Source organism: Vanellus vanellus (assembly GCF_965231255.1).
Source record: "Vanellus vanellus genome assembly, chromosome: 23".
NCBI classification, from domain to species: domain Eukaryota; kingdom Metazoa; phylum Chordata; class Aves; order Charadriiformes; family Charadriidae; genus Vanellus; species Vanellus vanellus.
The window spans coordinates 5620878-5633502 of record NC_138928.1 but is presented as its reverse complement, the minus strand read 5'-3'; the positions used below and the strand labels follow the sequence as shown (position 1 = coordinate 5633502).

The following is a 12625-nucleotide window of genomic DNA, read 5'->3' as shown; positions in this document are numbered from 1 at the left end:
AGTCTAAGCAACAAAATTATCTCTGAAACTGACATCAAGGCTCAAGAAAAATCAAACATCCTAAGGAACTTATGCTGTGCTCCTGATAGGCGATGGCTAGCACCGACTTCTCCGCAGTTCCTTTAATTAGGTACCTTCTGTCAATAGGCCAACAAATCCAAAAGGCAGAGTATACCTTTGCTATAGAAACCGTCAATTCTCCATTCTAACAAATCCACTGTAGTCTTTCTGGGACTGTATCAAAGAGCCAGAAATATATATGGCTTTTTTTCCTTCATAAAGGCAATGGAAAAGCTATAAAACTCTGATTTAAAGGCACATTTTAATTCATTAAATATACAGAAGCCAACTTTGGCAAACAAAGAGGTAGTTTATATAAGATCTAAACTGTGATATTTTAAAAGAGACATAGCCTTAAATGCCACCAATCTCTTAAGGAAATTAATAATAAAACATTTCAGAATACAACAGGCAACATAATAATTTATACCGCCTCAACTGCGCAAATGAACGTGAAGCACATTCGGATTTTAGTAAGCAGCACTAATATTGGATAGTCTTCTGTAAGAAAAGAGGTAGCACTGAAGGCAGCAGGCAGCAGCAGCTGGTACTACGCCAGTGATGCATCCAGCACTCCCGCCGACACACTCTTGCATGCTACAGGTATGTACCTTTAAGTCCATTTCACATACACAGGAAAGGCAATATAAGTGGCCCATAAGGAAAAGCATATACATATATATATATATATTTTCTTTTTACCCTATTAATGATCTCCTACTATAGTTAATCAGTAGTGTAAGAGACAGTACAAGATATTAATCTGCAGAAACTCAAAGAAAGTGCAATCATTTTCCATTTCTGATAAGTGTATTCAACTACAAATTCCCTCCCCACCCCCAAAAAAGGTCATTCATGCTTTACAGATCTTATATTCGGCAGTACATGGAGTGCTGTCACGTTTCCTACAAACAAAAAAACAAGTAAAATCAGAGATTTTTACATTTAAATAGTTTTAACATTTATTCTGAAAGCACATCCTTAGTTTTATCATTAAATCAACAGGTAAAGTCATGAAACTACATCATTATTTGTCCTCTTCTTACTAAGCAACCGCTAGACCGACGAGATTTTTTGCTTCATTTCATCCACTAGACTGCTAAGAACGACCCATGGAGTAGAACAGCATTCGATCCAAATGGATCGGTTCAGGTTATGAAAGGACTGTGCCCGAGTATTATCAAAAACTGAAAACAGACAGAACAGTTACAGGATTCCTAAGTTATTTGGAGGCTACATCAGGAGCATCCCTTATAATTTACTTGAAATACAGTACGTTGTTTAGTACATCTTTTATAACCAGAAGCTGAATATTAGTTTGCGAGAATTTTGATTTTGTAGTCTGCTTACAGAAAATTTAGAATGCTTAAACATGTTAGGATTAAAATTCATTATTAAATCCATCTATACATATTTTCAAGTTCTTCAGTAACTCCTGGGTTGCTTTACAAAAAAACCAAACTATACCAAGCCTCTGCACTATTACTCTAGGTCTCTAAGGAGTTCTAGATAGTTTAAGAAAAACTCAGGCGTTAATAGCATGTACACATACCAGACCATTAATTTCTCTTATCATTGTCAGGTGCAAAAGGTTAAGATTGGACGCAAGAACTCTTGATTCTGATTCCTTTTTTTCCTCCTTCTAAAAATAAGCCAAACTAATCCAGAAAACTAATCCTCTCTCAATTAGAAACATCTTACTTCAAATGTAAAGATGATATTCCTTAAACCATACATTATTTTGGAAGAAACTCCAAGCTTAATTTTCCCATATGCCACCTCAAACTTATCACAAACACTGAAAAGTCACTTGTTCTTTAAAACTAAGTAAAATCAAGACTATGCATTTGAAAAGACCTTTACATCAAGTTAGAATAAGAGACATAACATTTCAATTCAACCATTACCTTCTAAGAATTTGTGCGATGGAGAAAAGTGACAAATTAAGATACTAGTTTACAAAAGTATTTGTGGTGCACACTCTAACTGTTAAGGTAGTAATGACAAAATACTGACGAGGAACAGTCAAACTAAGCTGTCCTGGCTTAAATCTGTCCTGTTGTAACAGCTTTGAAGAGTCAGGCTTTTGAAAGAGCCAATTTGACTGTACACAAGTGCAAGAGTAATTGTAACTATCATCAAACGCACCTGACTGCTGGACTAAGCACTAGTTTAAAATATAGGAGAGGAAAACAGTTTCAAGCAAGTAACTATATTTTGACCCTTTTTAGGGCTACAAAACTCTGAATTTGAAAAATATATCACCGTTTTATAAAAAGGTTTAAAAAGAAGACTTTGTTTGCACCTTATTTATTTTATTTTTCTTGTAGAAAGCTGAAAACACAGATGAAACAGTAATTCAGGCAGACATCTAATCTGGTTTTCTCTAAAAGCATGCACACTGCCTTTATAATTCTAGTGTCCATCTAATGCAGCAAAGGTGGTTTCCAGCTCCAACAGTCTTTTAGTTATAGGGAATTATACTATTAGCTAACAAAAGCCACACACCACTGGAATCCATTTCACATTACTGAAACAGGTGCACGCATTTTACTGAGCGTGTATAGTTTCTGTCTTACAGAAAAATGTTACTCATTCTTTAAAGACAACCCAAAACTTAGATACATGATATGCAATCACTGGAAGGTATAATTTACGACAATAAGTGATAATTCTTTATGTTGTTTATCCTGTTCTCCCAAAACAAACGAACCATTATTATAGTCTTTCCTATAGGAAGCAGCTTCACACTAGCTAGATTCCACACTCCTGAAATTCTGAGTAAGCCATAAGAAAAAACACTTAAGCTTCATTGCAAAAATCCCAATTAAGTGGAAAGCATATACCTTTTTAAGATTCAATTAATTCATTTGTGCAGTTTCTTCCATCTCAGCTGGTACATTAGTTTTTAAAATACATGTTTCCTTGAAACTCTCATCAACTATAAACGAGCTGAACAGCAGAAGGGGGAAGAGCTCTAATTGAATGTCCTATAGAACTGGCAGATTAAATACACAAGAAAGAGAGGGTAAGAAGAGATTTTTGAGGCAATTTGAAGACTACAACCCAGCAAGTACCAGGTACTAGAGGCATAACAGTTTACAAACGCTCAGCTACATCAGGAATGCAGAAAACTAAACAGGGAGATCTAGGTCTTAATAAAAGCAGATTAGGTCAGTCTTTTCAGACAAGGAAGAGGTTTAATAGTTAGATGTTCACCGCGATGAAGCTTAAGGAAAGCATGGGGCGCAGTAAGACTTTTCATGCTGTAAAATTTTCAGGAATACAACATTCTTTAATTTTTGATGACGTTGCTTTAGACCCTTCCTCCTTTCTGAACCCTGAGAAGTCTCTCCACAGATGAAAGCAGAAAGTGCTACCCTAATACTATCAATTCCCATGTACTCTTATTTGCACCGTCCAGATTGCAGATTACCCAAGTCATGGATAAAAAGCAATTGCCCAAAAGCACTAGATTACTTAGCAGCACACAGGTACACAGCCACTCTGCTTACAGGGTCACTCTGGCCCTTGTAATGACAATGTATGGCCTATGTGGAAGATACTCCGGCTAAAACCTCACTGGACATAAGCTAGCTTCAGGGTTCTCCCAAGTAGTACTGCATGTACTTCATTACAAATATGAACCACCAGAATATTTCCTCTCATTTACTTTTTGTAAGCATCCCTTCCTTTGCTTTACATACCCCAGATAAATTACAACAGATTTTATTAAAAGGTAAGTCAGTTTTGATGAGATGCTTATCATGACATTCTATATGTACCACCTAACATGCTCTGAATCGTCAGTATTTTGCATGTTAAACTATTTCTCCAACAAAACAGGCTTTTTTCAAGAAGTCAAAATAAGACATTACTGCAAGAAGCAATGCACAGAGGCATTTAAATCTCCTGCCACCCCCCATGAAAAAGCATACCTAACAATCAGTTGAAGATAAAGTTCGAAAGGCCCCATGTGTCTATTAGAAACAGAACACACTACTACTTATGCATCTAATATTCTACAGTTGACTTTGCAAGTCTTTAACATAGGGACACCAAACATCACTGCTGCAGGAGAAAAAAAAAAACTGAAGTGGATCCACACATTAAACATTTTAATAGCAAAGCTGACTATTTGCTTCTTCAAACAGCATAGGAGCACCAGTTTAGGCAAAGTCTATTTTTTTGTCTGTTCCTTCTAACTAAGCCCATATTATTTTATTCAAGGCGCCTCTGGTCCAAAACGCAAAACACAGTGGTTCTCCAGTTACCCTCCACTACCATTGCTGCATCTCACGTAGAAGAGAAGCACCTTAGTTCACCTGCAAGGCTTCCAGTTCATTTAAACCACCCTGGTTCTTAAAGCCTGTGAGACCTAGTGATGCCAGAGGGTATCCAAGCAATAAAATAACACAAGCCCACATAAGCAAATACTACCCCTGGTTTTAGGAGGTAAACTGACATGTTTTAGAGCAGGTGCGAACAGTACTTTCCTCGGCAAGTGTACCTATGCTAAACACAAGCTTAAGAACAAGGTTCTTTCTTCCTTGAAATAAGTGCAAATAAGTGTTAATTAGCAGCTTATCTGAACAGCAGGTACAAAACCAAAGTCAAATGTATTGTTAGGCACTTCAGCTTCACATTAGTGCTGTGATAAGCTCACATATAATTATCAAGCATTTGAAGAAGAAAGGGCAGATAAAGCTCAAGAAACTTACATATGTGTTAGCACTGCTTTTGCTCAGTCATTTAGAAATTTGCAATAGTAATAATAAAAATAGTAGGCTTACTCACCCGCTTTGTGAACGGCATTTCTTACAGAACCAGAAGGCTGCCAGGACCACCACAATTGTCACAAGCACTTTAGGAAGAATTAAAAAAAAGCCTTAGAGTGATAGAGATCATCTCTAGCTCACAAAAAAGCCTAAAAAATTTTTAGCGCAAATAGCACTGTCTTCATCCAGAGTCCTAAACAACCCCTCCCCTCCACGCCCTAAACCCTTAAAATTTTCCAGCTTATTTCACAAATATGTATTTGATGCTTTACTCAAGACACTTAAAGATAGTTCAGCTCCAGAACAGTGACTACCAAAACCCCACTAACTCAGTAACATTAAAACAGGTATGTCAGCATCCTAACATTACTTTCACAACAAGTTTATAAGAAAGTGGTAGGCTTACAGAAATGGGTAACAATTGCAAGGACAGAAAAGGAACTGAGCACTTCTGTTCCCTGGCACAGTTATTTACTCAGGCTTCCAGTAAACCCAAGCTCTGGACAGTTTATGAAAGCAACTAAGTTGTGGAAGACTGCCTTTGAAATCCGATGCCTCACAGACATGAAAAAAAAAAATTTTTTACAAGAAATTAATCTATAATTGCTGAGTAATCTTAACTTGTCTTAAACTGTGCAGATTTAAAAGTAGATAAGCATTTTTAAAATAAAACTCAAAAATCACGTTATATCCCTACAGTCACAGGTGGTCACCAGAATATCAATTCCACATAAAAAAATACAAAACGTGAACAAGATAACGATGTGGGTTATAAGATACTTACCACAGAGGATGCCCATAACATACGCACCTAAAAACACAATGAATCAGTATCACAAGAGTATCATGTGTGCTTATTCAAACATTATTATAAAAATATTCACAAAGTTATTTAAAATAGATCCAGCACTTCTATCAACACAACCCTTGTAGCAGGCCACTTCATAACATTTATTTAACTTAAAATATTCTATTTATAAATGGATTTTACCAAAACCCATTTTTCTTATGTCAAAATAAAGAAGGAAGTTTGCATTAAATGATTTCTCCTGAATACAGAAGAATATCCCCAAGAAGTAAAGCTCCTGTTACATGTATTTCATTCTAGTGGAAATTCTTGCAGTTCATACTTACTTAACTGGCAAGTTGGCACTCCAGGATTCCATTGATTTTCCCCAATATACTGAATACGTGCTTCACCATGTAATGTGTAGCCTGTATAACATTCAATCGTAATAAAATCCCCGACAGAATATGACGGTTTTTGTCCATCAATTACTCTACCATGATTTATGTGTGGCGTGAAACGAGAACTTTCAGGCTTACCTGGAAAGAGACAGGGGAGGGGGGATGGGGAAGAAAAGGAAATAAAGTCCAAGAACAGAGCTGGTACACGAAGCAGATTCAACAAGTTGCCATCAAAAAGCCCCTACATTTGTGTAAGTATCAGAAGCTCAGTCAATCCTTAAGACATTTTATATGCAAAGGCTTCCTGCTTCCCAGAGGCTGCAGATACTTCTGTTGATGGACATGCTTCAGACACATTAACAGGAATACATGTCCCAACTTCATCAGGACAAACAGTTGCATCAAAGTAATGACAACCTCTGTTTATATTATAGCAAGTGATCGCATGGTGCAAAGCGAGGCGAGAATAAAGTCTCTGCCATCATCAAAGGAAGAATTTTCAGAAAACACTCCCTGAACAGATCTTTCGCACTGGCTTTTGAACTTTACTGATTTCCATAAACAAAATTAAGACCAAACAAGGACTCCAGATCTGCTGAAAACTTTCCTCAGTTGCTGAATCTCCACCCCACGACACTCACAACCCCACTAACAGCCTGTTGGTGCCCTGCTGACACACCTCTGGACTTTCAGAGTCTGCACATTAATATGTCACACATTTGGAACTTGTCACTCTGCCCTCGATTTTACCAATTACGAGTTTTACTCAAATGCACAGTTTCGTAAGGAACTCCATGTGTTCCACCCTTGACAAGTTACTGTCATCTCTTCAGCACCATCAGAAAAAGTACAGTAAGCATCACACTTTACGTGAACAGACTCTCCTTCTTCATATATAAATTTCACTGGACTTATTACTCCATGTCTAATCTTTGGGGCACCACATACAATGTTGGTGAGTAATACATGAATTTAAAAGTAACTTTAGTGATAATAAACTGTAAATATTTCATAATTCATCAACTCACTCCCTAAATATACATTGCCTTTGTATGAGCAAAATAGATCAGCATATCTGAATAGTTCAATTTTACCACAATTTTAATTATGTTTCCTTTAGAAAACTTAAAAAGAAACATCACTGTAGGTATTCATTAAGGTGATATGATCTTATGATGTGGTAACTAAGAAATTTTTATTTGTTGGTTAATTATTTTTGTGAGCTCTAGAATCATTTTCAGGTCCCTTACCAGACTCATTCATTATGGAATACCCAAACATACTCTTTGCAGAAGTGGTTGTCATTCGTGGGAACTCATTATTAGAGTATGCATGTAAAAAATTCTCTCACTGTACTCTACAACAACATTCCCTCTCCCTCTAGCACAAAGAGGAAGGAGAAAGGTTACAGAAAGACCTCTGCAATGTCCCCAGCCATGCAAATTAGTCCTGACTTAATAATTTGCCCGATCAAAATCTAACCACATACTACACACCATACAAGCTGCCTGGAAAGTAAGAGATGAAGAACTGTGTAAGAGAACACAAGACATAGTAGTTTTGATTACTCTAAAAGGGCACTATAAGGTTCCTCATTTTGCATACTCCTAGTTCTTTCTATCAGAAAGAGAAACACATCTTTTCTCCTGTATTTCCACATGGAATCACCAGAACAGCCACCAATGATGCTATTATGATGCAGGTGCATCACAGTATGTCCATGCAACAACTTCCCTACACATGTCTGTAACTCAACTCATTCTCATCCAAAAACTCTTTGGAGTTAAGAGTCACTCAAACACCTAAAATGGTTGCCCATAGATGAGGCTCCATGCCAACTTCCTTAGCTTCTGATTTCCAACTACAGTGTTACAATTTTAAATTTTAGCTAAGACAGATATACAACATTCTCAAGATACAAGAAAAGTTGGATTCTTATTTAAAGGCTTACTTTTTTCACAAACTGGTTTTGGAGGAGACCAGGTGTTATCTTCTCCACAGGTAATTACATCCGGTCCGACCATGGAATAGCCTGGATCACACTCAAACATGACTGAGTCCCTATAGGTATAGGAAGGTCTAAATCCACTTATTTTTTTCCCATTTTCAACTTTTGGGTTATCGCATTTGACCACTGAAATAGGCAGAAGAAAAACAGCTCTGAAACATTTGTTAACAGGATCTTTGCAACAGCCACAGCATCCTTTTACTACTTGTAAGTTTCCTTATCTAATTCCTCAAACTGTTTTGGAGGGGCTTTGTAAAAAGGTTATTCTCCTGAAGGTGGAGAAGATCCTTGCCTTAAGCTATTCAGTTGTAACAGTACACAGTCAAATAAGAAACTTAATAATTGATATGATCACATTCCACTTCCAAAAGACATACTCGTGTACAAGAGCAGAATTTCAGAAAGCAAAGTGACACTCATTTGGGTTCAAATGACAACTTGCAAGCACCTGGTACTTCTCCCTATGTCTGCAACACAAGACTTTACTTGCTGGGCTTTGCATTTATTTCTGCATTTGCATAGTAGCTCTCTTTAGAAAAAGAGTTCTTCTTTACCTTTTTACTATTCATAATCTAACTTCCACATTCTTGCTCTTTACACAATTTTTCTTCAGCTACCCAGGCTTTATGGTCTCTCAGTTCGTTATCACTTCTACCAACAGCATGCTCATACATATATTTTTAAAGTTTTAACTTACATTTTAGTCATATTCTGCGTCACAATCAATCAATATCCATAATGCAGTTGGATCTGATCTCCACTGGAACTATATCAAACTTAGTACCAGAGGATCTGTTTCTTCTTTTCTATAGGTAAGTCCACCACCCCCCACGCCCTTCCGAAAAAGCAACACCTACTGAAGTTTTGGAGTCACGCAGGCTATAATAAAGAAGCACATTAAAAATCCCAACAACCTCTACATTGTGGAGGTGGTTCACTCCAAACTCCATTTAAGTGTTCATCATACGTGCAGAAAATAGTAGCTGGGCCAATCAGCAAGAAGGGATCTGTGCCTTTTGGTACGTCATCACAAGTGTAGGTTACTGCTGTTTGATAAACGTAGCTAGATGCCTCAGTGTAGTGCCCGTTGGCTATGCTTGGAGGTGATTTGCAAGGAATTTCTAGAAATAAATCACACAAATTAGTTAACAGAATTTTGCTGTTACCTTGTTCATCTCAGAAATAGCAAGCCTCGGTTTTCAAGTAATTTCATTTAAAATCCGACATACAGCTATTTCTAAGACAAGCTACAGTTATAACTAACAGTTACCGATGGTAATCTATTACAGGGAGTCTCAATCTCAAGAAGAAATTGGCTTTAATATGAGCTCATTACCAAAATAACTGATATTTTTCAGTGATCATTCCTCAGGCACATCCCAAGTAGTTCCAGAAAACAAAAATCAGTCCTATTTTACCATCATTTCTTATACTGGCAAGTTTATAGCACAGCTGTTTTTAAATGAACTACCACTACCTGTATATAAACTTAAAACAGGGTAGTAATTTACTTACTTTCACAGAAAGGAAGATCTCTACTCCAGGCAACATCATTATTCTTAATTACACAGGAAATTTCATCAGGTCCATGTAATCTGCATCTAGACAAGTAAAAATTTTAAAGATATGAAACTTAAGAAATCTCTAATTTCTCCAACAAGCAAGTATAAACTTTGTTTATACAATTCTGTTCTATGATTATGGGAACATGACACACCAAGTTTGTGTTGTAATGAGAATGGTATCTTTATTTTTTTTCTGCGGTCTCAAATTTGAAAACAAAAGAGAAGCAAATGAGACATCAGTAAAGGAAGTGATGGAAGTCTCACTGTTTTAAGATGTGTACCCTCTAATACTAATGCTCAAAGTTGCCAATACTAAAAAAATAAGCTGTTAAAAGAAAAGGGAGGAAAAAACCTTGTGAGAGGTTAGTGCTTTTGACTTAATTTGCTATAAACAGACAGGTGGGCCATTATTTGAGATAATAATGCAGGGTGATGAATATATACATTTATTCTGTCTGCCACAGGAACATTAAAAGAAGTCATTAGAGGTTAACATTCTAGTTTTCATTCTGCAGAATCTCACTAAAAAGCTTAAGCCCTGGTTGATGCAAACAAGTGATGTAAAACCAGGGAATCAAATCAAATTTTACAGTAATTTCATTTGCTCCAGGTAGAATCCAGGGGACATTTCAAGTTAGAAATGGAATGGAACCTGCATAAGAAAATTTGGGTTTGGTTCAAATCTGGTCTAAACAGAAAAAATAAAAAAGGTTTCATTCATTTCACCAAAACACTTACCCTGGTTCACAAGAAAAAGTAGCTTTTGAACCAAACGTAAGATCTGCCACATTAATAAAACCATGTTGTAATTCTCCTGGATGGTTACATTTTCTCTCTAGGGGGAGGGTGAAAGAAAAGAAAAAAAAAAAATCTACATCTTTGTAGTTATACACAAAGACTATGCCTTTGGCATATACTGCTTTTACCTTCATTAGCATTTTTCAAGCTTCATTTAAAACATTACAGAATACTAATTCTCACTTGAAAAACACCTACAATTGTTAAATATCAAAGGGTAAAAACAAAAGAGCTCATACATGCATTACCTTCACAGAACTGCTCTATAGGTGACCACTGTAAGTCTTCACCACATGTACGAGTTGATTTTCCAGCAATTCTTTTATACCCTGGCCGGCAGATGTATGACACCGTGGTTCCAACAGGAAAGGTCTTCATTGTGCTGAAACTCTCCTCCAGCTCTGCATATTGCAGCCTATCTGGAGGCATACACGCGTCTGTCAGGGGAAGAGGAAGGAAAAAGCAATACACAATCTCGTCAACAAGAAGAGATACAAGTCAAGGCACAATGGCATAGAAGCCAGGCTCACTGAGTAGGATTTAAGGACCTATCAGTAAATCAACGGGGTGACATTCTTGAGAGCCGGGGCTATCTGTATATTTAACTAGGTTTCAATTTTCCAATTTTTATTTTAATTGCATCCAATGTCCAACTCTACACTAGTACGGGTTACCTACTCAATAGTTTTCTCAAGTTCTTTAGCATTCTACCCAAACCACATATTTCCTTCCAGTTCATATTTTTTTTGTCAGTTTGCCTTATTTTTGTACTTAAATACGTGACTTAATTCACAGTATCCCCATCTGCAGCAAAATGCCTATTGAGCTCGCTGCAGCAGAAGCAAACAAACCAGCCGCCCTCGCACAGCTCAGCCCCCTTCCCAAGACAACAGGCCAGACAGATCCAAAAGGGGAGTTTGAAACCCGCTACGCAGTCTGACAGGGACCTACAGACCCAGGGAAGTTCTGCGGTGCGGTTAATGTAAATGTAATGTAAAACTCCTCCACGCCAGAGGACGGGGAACACGCTCAAGGCCTCGCAGCCCGGACACAAATGTCAGGCCGGCCCAGCCTTTGCGAAGCCTTACACACGACAGAGGCCATCACTTCGTTGACGATACCTATTAATTCTCTTTTCAATCTATTTACATTACTGTTTAGCGATTTACCAAACAACAAAGAAATGCAGACCTCAAACTCAGGGTCAGAACCAGCGCCCAAAGCCAGAACGCGCCTATTGTTCCACCACCACCACCACCACCACCACCACCACCACCACCACCACCTTTCTCTCACCTTTTCGCCCCAAACCCCACCGAAGCCACCACTTCTCCCTCCCCACCGCCTCCCCGAGCGGCCCGGCAGGCACCCCCCCTCAGCCCGGCAGCCCCCCGGGGCCAGGAGAGGACGAGCTCTCTCCCTCCTCCCCGTTGCTCTCGGGGGGCTGTGAGGCCGCGGGGGCCCGGCGTGCCCCGCCAGCCCCTCAGTTCGCCCCATGGCGGCCCGGGCGCCCGTTCCTCACCCTGAGCCCACGCTCCGCCGAGCCACGACAGCGCCATCGCCAGCAGGAGGCCCGCGCCGCGGGCGGGCGGGCAGCGCGGCAGCCCCATGGCGGCGGCGGCCCCAAAGGGAACGGCCGCTCCGCCACTCTCTTACACGGGAGACGGTGGAGACGCAGCGCGGGGCTGAGGCGCATGCGCGTTGCACCGCCCGCCCCGCCCCCTCCCGTCCCTCAGCACCGCCCACCGCCATGGCGGCCACCTCAGGGAGGGCGGGGTAGCGGCCAGCGGGGCGCGTTATATGGCGGCCGCGGGGCCGGTTTCCCCCCACCCCAACCGCCATCCTGAGGCGGGACTGAGAAGAGCGGGCCCGGGGGAGGGGGCCCCGGCCTGAGGAGAGCGGGCCCGGGGGAGGGGGCCCCGGCCTGAGGAGAGCGGGCCCTTTCCTGAACAGGGTCCCCGGGGAGCCGCCCGCGTCCTCGGCCAAGAGGAAAAGCTTCAAAGCGTGTTTAGCTGCGCAGCTCCTGCGCTTTGAACGAATTAAAAATAAAGGCGCCTGTCTGGCAGCCCAGAATGAACAGCTTTCTGCAGGGCTGCTGCTGCTTTGAAAGGCAAAGCGCCTGTGTTGCAGAGCAGTATGAAAAAAAAAAAAAAAAAAAAAACTAAAAAATCACGACTGTAGGTGGACACAAAAGGAGAGGCAAACTCTAAAGCAACTGTTGTCCCGCG

At 39.8% G+C, this 12625-nt stretch overlaps 1 protein-coding gene across 1 annotated transcript; it reads right to left on the bottom strand.

Annotated features, from left to right (window-relative positions):
* Positions 1-303: 303 nt before the first annotated feature.
* LOC309680690 (membrane cofactor protein-like) lies at positions 304-12041 on the bottom strand. The gene is made up of 10 exons (XM_082494370.1): positions 11920-12041; positions 10646-10834; positions 10338-10434; positions 9550-9635; positions 8949-9155; positions 7978-8160; positions 5973-6164; positions 5623-5649; positions 4858-4924; positions 304-965 (listed from the first exon to the last, which is right to left on the bottom strand). Exons 1-10 carry the CDS (start codon positions 12005-12007, stop codon positions 914-916), a joined length of 1188 nt encoding a protein of 395 aa, XP_082350496.1. The 5' UTR covers positions 12008-12041; the 3' UTR covers positions 304-913.
* Between the last annotated feature and the right edge of the window lie 584 nt (positions 12042-12625).

Coding starts and splice junctions, on each gene's coding strand:
- LOC309680690 (XM_082494370.1), bottom strand. CDS start 12,007: ATGGGGCTGCCGCGCTGCCCGCCCGCCCGCGGCGCGGGCCTCCTGCTG. Junction 10,835..11,919: donor CGGCGGAGCGTGGGCTCAGG/GTGAGGAACGGG, acceptor TTCCCCTGACAG/ACGCGTGTATGCCTCCAGAT. Junction 8,161..8,948: donor ACCACCTCCACAATGTAGAG/GTTGTTGGGATT, acceptor TGCCTATTTCAG/TGGTCAAATGCGATAACCCA.